General features: G+C 34.0%; 2 protein-coding genes across 2 annotated transcripts; both read right to left on the bottom strand.

The window, feature by feature from the left end:
• Nucleotides 1-8348, bottom strand: LOC107018666 (transcriptional adapter ADA2b). The gene is made up of 13 exons (XM_015219206.2): nt 8153-8348; nt 6550-6605; nt 5261-5439; nt 4910-4975; nt 4639-4764; nt 4480-4555; nt 3330-3390; nt 3172-3230; nt 3016-3087; nt 2412-2631; nt 2111-2321; nt 1261-1524; nt 1-488 (listed from the first exon to the last, which is right to left on the bottom strand). The coding sequence occupies exons 1-13, from the start codon at nt 8200-8202 to the stop codon at nt 297-299; spliced, it is 1632 nt and encodes a 543-aa protein (XP_015074692.1). The 5' UTR covers nt 8203-8348; the 3' UTR covers nt 1-296.
• Nucleotides 8349-9217: 869 nt separating this feature from the next.
• On the bottom strand, nt 9218-14060 carry LOC107018540 (CASP-like protein 2B1). Its single transcript, XM_015219046.2, has 3 exons — nt 13732-14060; nt 11928-12060; nt 9218-9822 (listed from the first exon to the last, which is right to left on the bottom strand). The coding sequence occupies exons 1-3, from the start codon at nt 13953-13955 to the stop codon at nt 9574-9576; spliced, it is 606 nt and encodes a 201-aa protein (XP_015074532.1). The 5' UTR covers nt 13956-14060; the 3' UTR covers nt 9218-9573.
• Nucleotides 14061-14349: the final 289 nt, after the last annotated feature.

Below are 14349 nucleotides of genomic sequence, written 5' to 3'. Positions count from 1 at the left end.
TTTTCTTTTCAAAAAAATCTTATTCTCACCCAATCCCACCATGAGTACATGTACATTAATCTTTAAATATGGTAAAATGTATGGTTCGAACGGTGGGGACAATCTCTGACAGAAATGGAGAGTAAGGTTATATACAATAAACTCTGATCCAATAAACTCTGATCCAATCCTGACACTAATCTCGCACATAGCTGAAGCTTAATATACCAAACTATGCTACTAGAAATGAAAAAAAAAATACTATAAAAAAGCTGAGTGATGTCATTTAAACCTAAAAACAATATCTGGACAGATTTTTACAAGGGTGCAACTCCTTTCTTCAAAAGCATATCATAAACTCTATCTACTTTAGTTGCTTCTATTTGAAACAAAGGATAAGCATCTGATTTTCTAGTGATATTACCACTATAAATTTGTACTGTAAGGACCTCCTGCATCCTAAGATAATGATGCGGCGATAACCTGATTTCTTGGCATAGTTGTTTCTCCTGCAAGCAGAAAAGATCACACGTGAATCGCCAGAAACATTTTAAGTGTGTGGCTAACCAACCAAAATCAGAATAACGAAGAAAAAGACATTTTGATGTACGTTTGTTATTCCTTGTGTTAATGTATCTGGTGTAAAACTAGGATAAAGAATAAAGTGGTTACCAAGTCGTATTGGTCTGTTAAATAACAACAACTCGACTTGAAACATGTGAAATGTATGGCCAATCCAACCAAAATCAAAATAACGAAGAAAAAGACATTGTGATGTAAGTTTGTTATTCCTTGCATTCATGCATCAGGTGTAAAACTTGGAAGAACAAAGTAGTTACCAAGTCGAATTGGTCTACTATCACAACTCGGCTTGAAACATGTGAAGTGTATGACTAACTCAACAATGAAAACTTTGAAAACAGAATAAGAAAGCAAAAGACATCGTCATTCAAGTTTATTATTTCTTGCATTCAAGCATCTGGTTGTGGTTACCAAGTCGTATTGGTCTGTTATCACAACTTGAGTTGTATGTGGGGGCTTAACTTTTTCCCAAAACTAATGTGTATTTTATATAAATTTGAAGCAATGCCAACCAATTTGGGTGTGGGGGTGGGGGATGGGGGGGCTATGTCATGTGTGTGCGCGTGCAAAGTTTGTGCTTACAAACGGTGTGCCACCGGTTTCAGCACCATTTAATGAGTCCTAGACACAAGTGAAAGAAATAAAACAAGTTATAGTTGCTGAAGAATTCCTTTTAAAAATTGAAATCTGAAAACTTACAGGTTCAGATAACAGTTCTCCTGCAGAAAAAGCTGGAACACCTGAATCAGTGTCGGAACTCAGAATTGCCTGGCTAAAAGGTTTTCTATTTGAATGTATTCCAAGTGACTCAGAAGAAGCAGGCATGTTCAGGCTTTCCTGGCTCATTGGGCCAATCTGAGAGCTTCCCTTTCTCGGAACACCTTCTTCAACTTCCTTCTTCCTTTTCCTTTCTAAGTATCTATCAACTTCAGCAGACGAACGACAACCAGCAGCTTTCGCTTCCTGCATAATTTTGTAGGAAAGAAAGTGATTCCTTTTATATTTCTAACTCGTCGTATCTGGGCCAGCTTGTGGGCACCTTGACTAATTCCACGGGATACTTACTACCTCCCACGAGCAGCATAGATTGAAAGAAGTCACCTAGTCTCTATGTCCATTTTTCCTTGTCCAGTTTGAAAAACCAACAGACAATTTTCCTTATTTACCCTTATCATTAACTGAAGTCATTTCCCAAAACATTGAATTTATTGTATTCAAGGGGTTATAGTAATATAATCATTCTATTTATTGCTCCTTAAGGGGTGTGCCAAGTCAATACTAGACAAATACAAATGGACGGAGGGAGCAGTATTTTTGTATCCATTGGGTGACCTCATGGTTCGCAACCCAGTTCATTGACCACTAGATCATACCCTCGGGTGTTAGGATAGAAAGTAATTTTGTATCACGTTTTGCTAATATAGTCATAGATTAGTCAAATGACATATGGTTCTAATTTTATAAATTTATTGAGCTTCTATATACAAGCCGACGTTTAGTTTCATAAAAAAAAAGGTACAATAATAAACAACAGAGCAGAGTTTCGCACCTTGAGTTCTTGTATTCTTTTCAGATATCTATGTTCTGAGACCACAGCCTTAAGTAATTCTTCATGCTCCTCCTTCGAGAGAAAGCGCATAATGGCATCATAACGTCGGCATATACCTTTCTCTTCTGGTGACAAATTCTTCTCAAATTCACTTGGCTGGAGTAAATTCCTCTCTAGAATAAAATCCTTGCGGCGTTTTCTTTCATCAAGCCTGCCATTATTAGTTGAAACTTACTTGACTCTGAAGGAATACGATAACTGAAGAAATCATGAAATATGTGACGGAGGAAAGAAAAAGTACCTCTTGGAATAGATACGCAGAACACGCAGCTTAAGTTCGCGCTCCTCTTCAGTTTCAGTTTCCTTGAATTCCATATCAGCCAATAGTTGTTCCGCATCATTATCATATTCAGGATCAAATTCTTGCCTCTTGGGAATATATCCACTTAATTTCATCAATGAGGATCCATCATCCTTCAAAGATTTTGGTTTCTTGCCTCCAAAATTTCTGCCTGAATTATCTGCCAACAACGAATTTACTTTTAGCGTTCATACTATTACATGTTGCTTCATTTGATCTGTTTATCTTGCTGTTTTGTCATTGTTATTTTCCTTTCTACTATGATTTGTCTACCCTTCTTTTGAGCCAAGGGTCTATGGGAAACAACCTCTCTACCCCGCAAAGGTAGGAGTAAGGTCTGCGTACATCCTACCCTCCGCGTACATCCTACCCTATGCATACTGGGTATGTTGTCGTTGTTTTTTCATGCAGGAAAGGGTCATGAGGCTCAGGTTTAATTCAAGAATAGCCAACATAGACGAAGAAAGATTGATGGTAATGAATTAACTATAACTGAGCAATTCCTTCACAAATTTTTTCAGTGATGAATGATAAGTTGCCATACCTTCAAATCTAACAGGTTCATTTTGATCTTTGATTAGCGTTTTGCTGGATGGCTTTTTTATGCCTGTGATTCCTGCAGCATCCATGCTGTTACAGCTCAAAAAGTCCATAACATAAAGTAAATACTACATTCAGATAGGACCAAAAAGGGTCTTACCCGCATTGGATACAGAAGTTAAACGTCCTGATGGACCAATTTTATGAGTGTCTTCAACTCTAATGGCAAGCACGCAAGAAGAAAGTGAGTACTAGATGATTAGAACAGACAAAATACAATAAACCATGTACACAGAATATAGAATATGATATTCATACTTGATTCGAGATGGAGAGAATGATTCATCTTTAGGAGCAACATCACCAAGTGAAGAGAGTCCTGCAATTGCCACAAACATCAAATGTAACAAAATGTTGTAAAGATTCATCATAATCGAGATAAAACACTCAACTCCTAGTACCACGTGAATCCCTATTTTTTTCCCACAAGAATTCCCATCAACCTATCCGAATTCCCGCCCTCACCATGATTTCTTTTGTAACTAGTTTGCACCCATGAGCAAGTAGTATGCAAGCAACTATAAGATACGACATTTAATTTGTCTATTCACGATAAATTGGAAATATCTTTTGAATCCTTATGTATTCCACTATCATTTGTACAGTTGAAGTAAAATTAGATTTCATCATCTTTTCGGTTATTTCAGTTTGATGTTAAAGTTGTTTCATTTAATTTCACATCCTTTGATGTTAGCTTTTTGTAATTTAGACTTGATTTTTTCTTTCACAATTTTCCTCATAAAGTACTCAAAGATTTTATTGAAAACAAAGAATCCAGAAGACCACAAAGGTAGGGGAAAGGGTCACGCACATCCTAGCCTCCCTAGGCCCACTTGTGGGATTTCACCGGGTATATTGTTGTTTCATGAAATAAGGAAAGTAAAGACCGAAACTATCAATAAAAACAAATTATAGATTCAGTTTTTAGTGAATGGAGAGCATTGAGTTTTGGGGTCTCTTATATTAATAACGATTAAGTAATTAACTATCAACTTAAATTCCATGTTTGACCATAAATATCAATTCAGTGTAAAAGAGAAGTAACAAAACTATCATCTACAGAAGTAGAAATAAGGGATGCTGTGATATATATACCATAAATTAGATACATTCGTAAAGTGATCTCCTAGAGTTACTATTGTTTCCTATTTATTTAGTAGATAGATATTTTATTAGTACAATAAAGAAGATAGACAAAACACTTCTACATGCAGTATAGATAGAATCATTTCACAGGCCACTGCTAGTTATTTAACGAAATATGTAACTGCAAACATTTTGATCTCGAGACCATCACTTATGTTGCAGCAAGCATGTTTGTTATTCTAATGGTAGAAGATCAGGCTATCAAGAAGAACAACCACGTAAAGTAACTAGAGAAATTAGAATTGAGAATTAGATTCCTAACCTTTCTTATCAGTGAAATTCCCTTTAGCCATGGCAAGGAGTTCCATTCTGTTTTTCCCCATGACGTGAGTCATATCCTGGAAATCGAAAAGGAAAAATGCAGGTGAAATGGTGAGTCAAACAAAATAAACTTGCAAAATATTTCTGATAAGTTTCTTACCGGTAGAGGAAAGTAAGGTGACTTTAAGTATGCATCCTTAAAATGTTCAATGCAGGCTTCTTTTGTCTTTGTTCCGACATGCTCACCTACTTCAGCCCAATTACCCATGCCATACATCTCAATTCCCTAGGCATAGCAAATTCAAGGAATCAAGACAATAAGAAAAAGGGGTATCGGCGTTATAATTACTTAATGCGAAAAGTTAAAGTTCAAATTTCAGTAATAAAGAAAGACACGAGGTGTCCAAAAAAGAGGGTTCTCAAAATAACACCTCAAGAAGCAACATCTCTTCATCAGCATTCCAGTCTGGGCAAATAAGCGGGAAAGCTAAGATATCCTGTTCAAAGACATGAAGGTCGTTACAACAATGCACCAATTCTGATACCTACTGCAAAAAGATGAACGTTATCTCCCAAACAGGTGCAGGGAAACATGAAGAAAGCTTCTAAAATCATGCATTAACAAAAACATCAAGTCCATACTGTAGTGCACTTTTTTTTTCTTTTGGCAAGTGAAGTTTTTTCATATGTATTACTACTAATATGACAAGCTTGAAGAAAGAACTAACTGTAGTACCATACTTATCAATCGATAAATAATAAAGAAGAAAGAAAGAACTAACCATAACCCTATAGTTGTGATGGCTTTTGTGGGGATGCACCTCAGCACCAACAGAGAAGCACTCTATACATAGGTCAAAATCGGAACATACAGCACATTTTATACGAGTTCTCCCGCTAATGTCTTTGTTGCAATAATTGCAGTGATACAAGGCCCTTTTGCCATCAGCTGTCCCTTGACCTGAGTAATCAAAAGCATTATGCCAATATATGAGTGGTTGCAAATTTGAAAGACTCCAAAAGTAAGTTATGGCTCATGCAAATGATATACAAATTTGCAGCAGCTTTTAGGACGGAAATTGCACAAAATTTGGATTTTTGAGAAGTATAAGAAATTATCGGGTTAAAAGAATTAGAAAGAAGAAGAAAAAACTATTAGTCCCTCAGGCATCAGACCACAAGTTTAGAATAGCATCGCACAAAATCAAAAAGGTCAAATTCCTTTCATCCATTCAACCAATCAACCCAATAAAAATCTCAAAGAGCTATGCTCTATGCACTGAAAACATTATAATGATTTGGAGACATAATCTTGATCCAAAAAAAATCCCTAAGATGTTTTTCTTTTACACGAACACTAGACCCAGCAGTGGCCCTTCTCCACTTTTTGCTCCGTTGATGATTTAAATCCCCGGCCTCAAGGTCGGAGGAAGGGGGTGCTTTTCACTTGAGGAACCCTCTCTTTTCGAACACTAGGCAAATGCAATACTGTTTCTGAACATCTCTTACTAATGAATTCTACCTCCAAAGTAAGGAGTTAGATTAATTATGCAAGCTCCAAGATACCTCCACCATTACTCAAATATTTCAAAATTATGTTTGGAACCTGAAATAACATTTGCCATGCTTTCATTTAATAATTTAAAGGTTGTTGCCATATGTTTATACCGAAAAAGTTGGGGATGTAAAAGAAATTCATGCTTGCAAGAAACAGCTCCGACATATTGGTCTATAAAAAATTGAGTTACAATGACATCATTGTGAAGGTACACATCCAGAAGAATCTGCACTTTAGGAATTTATCCTTCTCTGGTGAAAGGACATGGATTGTCATTTCAAAAATGAAAAGGGAAATAGGATCCTGTTTAAAGTTCAGTCACCATTGATTTCATCTACCAGTAAAACTGACTAAGTTAATGGAAAAAAGACCTTAACCAGATCGCAAAATTTAAAAACCTAAAATGAATTGAATGGATAGAAAAGAATATAATCAAATATAATAAGATGCCATCCACAAGAATCAGAACTAAACTGAATTTAAATAGTTAAAAACTAGTTAGACGAAACTTACCTGTGGTCACAGATTCTAAATTGTCTCCACTTGAGGCATTCTTTTTCCTCCTTGATCTAAACAAAGGAAAACGGGTAATAAAACTACAGGATATCAGCAAGAAACAAGTGAGAAAAGAAAAAAGACAGTATCCACTCTCCTCTAATGCCATTAAAGACATAAAATTCACAAGTAATGCGCACATATCATGATCATTAGTACGTCCTATTCTTTGGAGAATAGAAAAGGGTATATTAATAATGCCAAAACTCAATAAGCTTGCTCATAAATTATAAGGGATTGTCAATGTGACATTAGTACCCCAGCTAGTGCAAGGTAGAGGAAGGGTGAGCATATATTGTACACAGTCTTCCCCTTGCATTTATGCAAAGAAGTTGTAGGTCACGGATGAGCAATCTACCATTGCGCAGATAATCACTCTCGCCCCATAAAAGCACATACTAGAGCTAATTCTCAACAATTGACTAATCATTACCAATAAAAATCTACGCTTTAGCACTAAAAGAAGATGAACACAAGAAGTTAATATCACAACTCGTAAAGTTGTTGTCGCTGCCATGTGACCAGGAGGTCACGGGTATGAGTTGTAGAAACAGTCTCTTACAGAAGTAAGAAATGCAGGATAAGGAGCACAACAGACCATTGTGATCTGGCCCTTCCCCATACACAGCATAGCGAGAGCTTAGTGCACCGGGCTGCCCACTTCTTTTAGTTAATATCGCAACACTACCATTGCAGCAATGCTCTCCCTCCCACAATGCTAATTCTCACCAAATTGACTAATCATTACCAGTAAAATAGTATCTACCACCAATAGAAGACAAACCCAAAAGATTAATAACGCAACTCTATCATTACACCAATGCTCACCCTCACACAATAAAAGCACAAAATAGAGCTAATTCTCAACAATTGACTGATCATTACCATCTAGTCTTTACCCAAAAAACAAGTTGAACCCAACAAATTATTACCTATGACCAACTTGAAACCTATAACTAGAAGACACTCGCCACAAGTTACTACTCGATGTTGCCAATAAAAAATTTAATCTTTACCAGAAAACAAGATAAATCCAATCCATTAGTACTTTAAACCTACACACTCTCAACTATCGACTAACCAATTTACGAATAAAAATCTAATATTGCAACTCTACCATTGCGCCAACGCTCATCCTCACACAATATAAGCACAAACTAGAGCTAATTCTCAACATTTGACTAATCATTACCAGTAAAATCTAATATTTACCACAAAAACAAGCTAAGCCCACCAAATCAATACTCATTGCTAGTTTGAAACCTATAACTCAAAAGATATACAATTGACTACTCAATGTTAGCAATAAAAATTTAATCTTTACCAAGAAAACAAGATAAACCTAAACAATTTCACACCCACTAGTACTTAAAACCTACAATAAATAACACTTTCAGTTATTGACTAAAAATTCAAATGATTAACCCAAAAACTAGAAGCAAAAAAAAAAAACAAGAATTCAACACTCATTATTAGTTTATACAAATTAAAAGACACCCATAAACTAAAAAAATACTGTTAAAATAGAGATGATACAAAAAAAATTTAAAAAAAATTCAACCTTTGGCTGGGATCTTCATCAGCTTGAAAATTCCCACGAGAGCGACCCATTTAACTCTGAATTGATTTTGATAAATTTTTTCAGTAAAATTTCCCAATTTGGAAATTTTGTTGATACAATTATTGGACGTTACACAGAAAATTTTGGGTTTTTTTTGGTGAAGTTCATTGGGTGATTTTTATTTTTTTTTTAAGAATGGTATTTGCTTTTTCCCTCTACAAATTACTTTTTTTTTTTCAGATAGATATTTTTTATTTTATTTGTTTCTATTTTTCTTTTTATAGCTTTAAAAATATTTTAAGTTATGAATCATCGAAGTGGTAAATAATTTTTCATTATAAAATATAATTTTAAATTTGAATCTCGTGAATGGAATTATGATTTATTTGAAATATTTTATTTTGTAACGTAAAATTTCCTACTTGAATTTAAATTAATCAAGGAGTAAAATAAATATCAAATATCAAGTTCATTATTTTTTTTATTTTGATGGTGTTTGGTTAAAAAAAATTGTTAGAGAAAATTAGTATTTTAGATGACCTTTGCAAAAAATAGTTTTTTTTCTAACCAAACAAAAAACTAAAAATGGTGATAAATGCTTTTTTTGTTTGAAGAAGTAAGATTTTTAGTTAATTAATTCATATTTTGTATTCGAGAATGATTTAGTATAGTTTCAAAGTTGAAGTTGAAGCCTCATGTCACAAAATAAATATTTTGTTTTCAAATCTAACTTTTGAAAAATGATCGAGAATCGCCTTTAGAAAGATTTTATTTGAAAAAATATATAATTTTTCAATTGATTCGTCTTTCTTAGAGTCCCTTCTCTATCGAAAGAAATGAGATTATCGTGAATACACACATTAATTAACTAAATTTACCCGACGTAGAGGCAATCAAAAAAGAATTTGTTCATTTTTCGGAATCTCAAAGGGCGTGGAAATACATATTGTAAGTTACAATTGATAATACTACAACTAGTATAAAATTTCTTCATACAATTTGGTGGAATAAATTAAAACTCTTTGGTTACAAGTTAAAATTCTTTGTTTATACAACACACATGTAAAACTAAAAAACAAAGTAAAATATAACTAGATATATATACACGTTATAACTCGTTATTTATACGATCGATACACTTCTAAAATTAAGAAAAGAGTGTGAAGTATAACTCCCACCAACATTAGTCTTAGATTTATTTTTTACAAAAGAAAAATCAAAATCATTTTATTATACAATAGTTTCAACATAAGACAACATAGTACAAAACACCAAATATCCACCAAGTTACTCTACTCATCACCTTGCATTACTTTTCCTTTCTTTCGATAATCGTGGTATCGAGGTCAGCTTTTGCACATCTCGACAAATTTACAAGGATACCTGCAATTAACTCTGTCCACTAACGCTCGGAGAGATGATCATCTAGCATTACTCTTCCCTCCGTTGTTTCCGTACAAACGAAAGAGACTGAATGCTGAAATACCAGAGAGAGCAATCATGCTAAGGCTAACTATTAGAGAACTTACAATGCCTTCTCCAATTTGGTTGCAAAATTTTCCATACAAATTGCAAAGTTTCATCCATTGTAGCTCTGGTTGACCAAACTTGGAAATTACTCCAGACTGCGCTGCTGCCGCCACTGCAGCCAGACTCAAGTAAGCCATCAACTGCACGCGAAAAAGACGTGTCACTGTATTTTAATCTGTTGTAGCACGTAACTTGTCTTTTCAGATTACTAGTCACACTTCTTCACGAAGGCGTTAATTAAAAAAAAATTACAAGTACACTCTTTTTGAACTTTGATGTTTACAGTACTCTAGAAGGCTAAAAGGGTATAATTTGAGTATTGCATAGCAAATGAAAAGTAAAAAAAGGCATATACATAATCAGACACTCGAACTTGACCTCAGTTGGCAAGTAAATACTTAAACTTTGAGAGTGCACATCTAGACACCTCAACTTGATCTAAACTGACAACTAATCATCCAACTTGTCAAAAATGTATCTCGTGGACACTTGATGCTGATGTGGAACATGAATTTTCAATTTTTGGAGGTTTCTAGATGATCATTCTATAAGTTTGAGTGTTCAACTGACACGGAGATGAGTTGAGATGTCTAGATGTGCATACTCAAAAGTTAGAGTGTGGTTGTCACTTGTCAATTGAGACCAAGTTAAAGTGTTCATCTTAATGCCCAAAAAAAGATACAGTTAAAGCTTATTGAACTACATCTTTAAAGATGGTCAACAACATTCAACATTGAACTTCCTAACTGCTGGATTTGGACCACAGAAATAGTACACAAGGTTTGACGGATCTTACAGGTACGACAGGATGATTTTCATATTTTTTCCATGTATTAGGGGTGTGCATCATTTCTGAAGTCGAGGAAACATGGTCAGGTCGATGAGGATTCATATAGCCGACCTCAACTGGTTTCAGACTTGGGCATAGGCGTTGTTGTGTGTCATATTTCTAAAGGTTTATATGAGTTGATGAACTATACGACGATTTTCCAATATACTATCCAAAAGACAAGCTATTTGGGCCAGAGCCACCTACTTATATGGAGCATTCATTTCATATTTAAAGTGCAGATACATTTAATGTTGTCATCCAGTTTCTGGTGTCACAATTTATGGCAGTGGCTTTAACTACTGGTCCCAAAAGTTGATAGACTAAGAACTTGTTCTTAAAAGACAGCATTAGACTGTATTAAATGCCCCGGGGAAATCGTTGAACAACAACATATCCCGTGTAATCTCACAAGTGGGGTCTAGGGAGGGTAGGATGTAGGGAGACTTTACTCCTACCTCTGTGGGGTGGAGAGGCTGTTTTTGGGGAATTTGTTAGATGGAAAATATGTGGTAACACCATATCGTCCGTCTTCAGCCTTCCCAAATTCAAAAGTCTCACATATTGCTAGTTAGAGGGTTTAGCGGTCAAGATAGGACGGTCACAAAACATAGAAGAATCGTCCTGTTTTCAGAATGTATAGTAAGGTTCTTATTGCTCTACTTAAGCTACTAAAAAATGTTTCCCCGAGACTTTTGCTACGTAGAGACAAAGTGATAGAGAGATGTTTCTAGTCAAGACCAATAGCGGGTCTGTACTAGAAACACCACAGGTCCGAAAGAACCTGCTGGCTGCTGCACCTAACGCTACTATATATGTGTGTGCGGAAAAAAATGGGCATATATATAGAGAGAACAGAATTGACCAACTCTAAATCCGAGATTAGCCATACGGGTACAAACAGTTTTGTCCCACAATTTATATGCAAGAAGACCTTTTGTACTGATTTCCGAGATAATAAGAGAAGTAGTGCAAAAGCGGGTGCCAAAACGGGGATAAAAGCATTTAGAGCACTAGGAATGACAAATACAATCATACCAACACTAACGAACCAGCTCCTATTAGAACTTCAACATAAGCGTGTTACCAGCTACATGTTCATGATACAAAATATATTATCCATAATTCCCTCAATGAACAACCCCAACCACCCCAAAAACGGAGTAAAATAACGTGCATCTATGATAAAGTGCTAAAGGATATGCCTGATTTGAATCAGATCAGTTTCTAAATGCAGCAGCAGATCCTCTAAAAATATATTACTTTTGGAGAAACCTGACACACATCCATCGACATTTTTGAAAAGTTCGAGCAATTAATTCAACTTTAAAAGGTTTAATTCTAAAAACTCTTAACTAGTCAGCTCTTTTTATCAATCAAAACTCAGAAACAACAACTAATACGAATATCTTGTACCTGATCACCAGAAAAAATAACCCAAGCTAAGGGCTTGTTGAAAAGAACACTTCCTCTTATCATACTGAAAATGCACCTTAGAACTTGAATCAGAGAGTAAGCAGCAGCTAATCCATTGGCTATAACTAAAAATCTGCAAAAAAAAGTTCAATTTTTTAACAAAGTTTGAATCTTTGCCGTTTACGAGTGTGTTTGGTATCGAGGAAAACATTTTTCAAATTTCTCATGTTCCTGTCTAACAAAACTTTTGAAACATATTTTCTCTATAAAAACAAGTTCCTTGAAACTGAGAAAACTTCCTCGGTGAAAGTAAAGAAAACAAATTTCATCAGTCCATTCCACCCCTCCTAGCTCCCAACTCCACCACCCCAACATCCCACCGGTAATATGAATATTTTTGAGATAATATTTTCTTCTTGGAAAATCAATTATTTTCTGAAAAATATTTTTTTTCGTACCAAACGCACATGTTTGGTATTTTGTTGCATTTGATGGCTATACTTGGCGTAACCATTAAAGTTGACCTCATGTAATCAAGAGGCCATAGGTTCGAGCGGTAAAAACAGTCTCTTGTAGAAATGCAGGGTAAGACTATGTATAGCAGACCCTTGTGGTTTGGCCTTACTCAAATCTTTTGCATAACGAGAGCTTAGTGCACTAGACTATAAAATCTTCTTGTATTTGGTAATTTAACAAAATTATTATCGAAAGATATTTGTATATAACGTAAGCAAATACTATGTTGGTGGGGTGGGATAGGGCTATGAGGCTAGGGTGGGGTGGGTTGTTTGGAGGAGATAATTAATGTGAATGTTTGTTTTTTGAAAAACTTGAACAACCAAACCAAACATAGAAAAGTTAAAAAATATTTTTTTTGAAAATGTTCTACAATTCTACTCCATACCAAACACACCCTAAAGATTAAAGATTTGAACTTTGTTGAAGTTCTTGCGTAAGTTGATGATTTTTCTCTATTTTCTCTGTTTGTTTCGCTTCGTTTTAGCTTGTATTTCAAAGATTATTAATCTTTAAAATTACAAGTTACAAAAACAAGCAAAAAACCGAGAAAATAGAGAAAAATCATCATTTACACAATAACTTCAACAAAATTCAAATCTTTAATCTTTAGACCGTGTTTGATATGGAAGAAAACATTTTCAATATTTAGTTAGGTCAATTTTTTTGAAAAACATCTTATAAGTTAAATATTTTACCCAACATAGTAATTAGCCCTTGAATACTATTTTTAGCTTGATTATCAAATACAAAGAAAAAAACATTGAATACTATTTTTAGCTTGATTACCAAACTACAAAAAAAAAAAAAAAAAACATCACTCACACAAAAACATCAAACAAAGTTCAAATCATTAAAATATTTTTGGATATTTAATTTTTAACCAACATAATATTTACCCATTGAATAATATCTTCTACTTAATCACCAAATACAAAAAAAAAAAAAAATCCATTCATTCTCCAAAGAGAAAACTTCCTCTCATACCAAACACACCTTTATTTAAACCACAACCTATAAAAAACATCACTCACACCAAGAACTTCAACAAAGTTCAAATCTTTAAACCTCTTAGTATGTGTTTGGTATGACAGAAAATATTGTCCAAATTTAATAAGTGACATTTTTCTCCAAACACATACCATTGAATAATATTTTCTCCTTAACTACCAAATACCCAAAAAAAAAAATCATTCATTCACCATAAAAACACAATCTTTCATACCAAAAAATACTAAAAAAAATAATCTTTCATACCAAAAAATACTTTAAAAAAAAAAATACTTACACAAGAACTTTCATATCAGTGAACTTAGCTTCTTTCTTGATTGAGAATATAACTTTAACTTGACTATCAGTTCCAATAAGAACAGCACCAATAATTGCTAAACCTAAAATTAAACACCTCAAAATCACCTCTATTATTCTTACTCTTTTATCAATTACTTTCAAATTACTTCCATGATGAACTGGAACATTCCCAGGACTCACTCCAATCCCCAAATAACTCATAGTGAAGAGAAAAATTTTATTTTTTTTGTACTATAAAAAACTTTATTGCCCTTATTTGTGGCCTTTATATATAGGAAAGGATTTTTGTAATGAACTTTACTCTCTTCACACTTTTTATGTGGGAGTAGTAGAGTATATTTTGTTTTTTTTTTAACTTTTTGTGGCATTATTTTAGTAGTGCATTTAATATCCGTTCAATTTATTTATCAGATTTTGACTCGTAAAAATTTAGAAAGGTAATTTTATTTTTTATAATCATAAACTAAAATAATAATATGATTTATTATTTTAAATAAAAATGTTTGATGACTAGTCTTATATATTGGATTTGTTAGAAACTTAGAAAAGAATATTAACAGATTCTATTTTTTCTTTTAGTCTGTTTTAAAAATAA

The sequence above is a fragment of the Solanum pennellii genome, chromosome 5, assembly GCF_001406875.1.
Source record: "Solanum pennellii chromosome 5, SPENNV200".
Classification (NCBI taxonomy): Eukaryota; Viridiplantae; Streptophyta; class Magnoliopsida; order Solanales; family Solanaceae; genus Solanum; species Solanum pennellii.
Note: the sequence above shows the minus strand (reverse complement) of the source record. Positions and strands in the feature narration are given on the sequence as shown.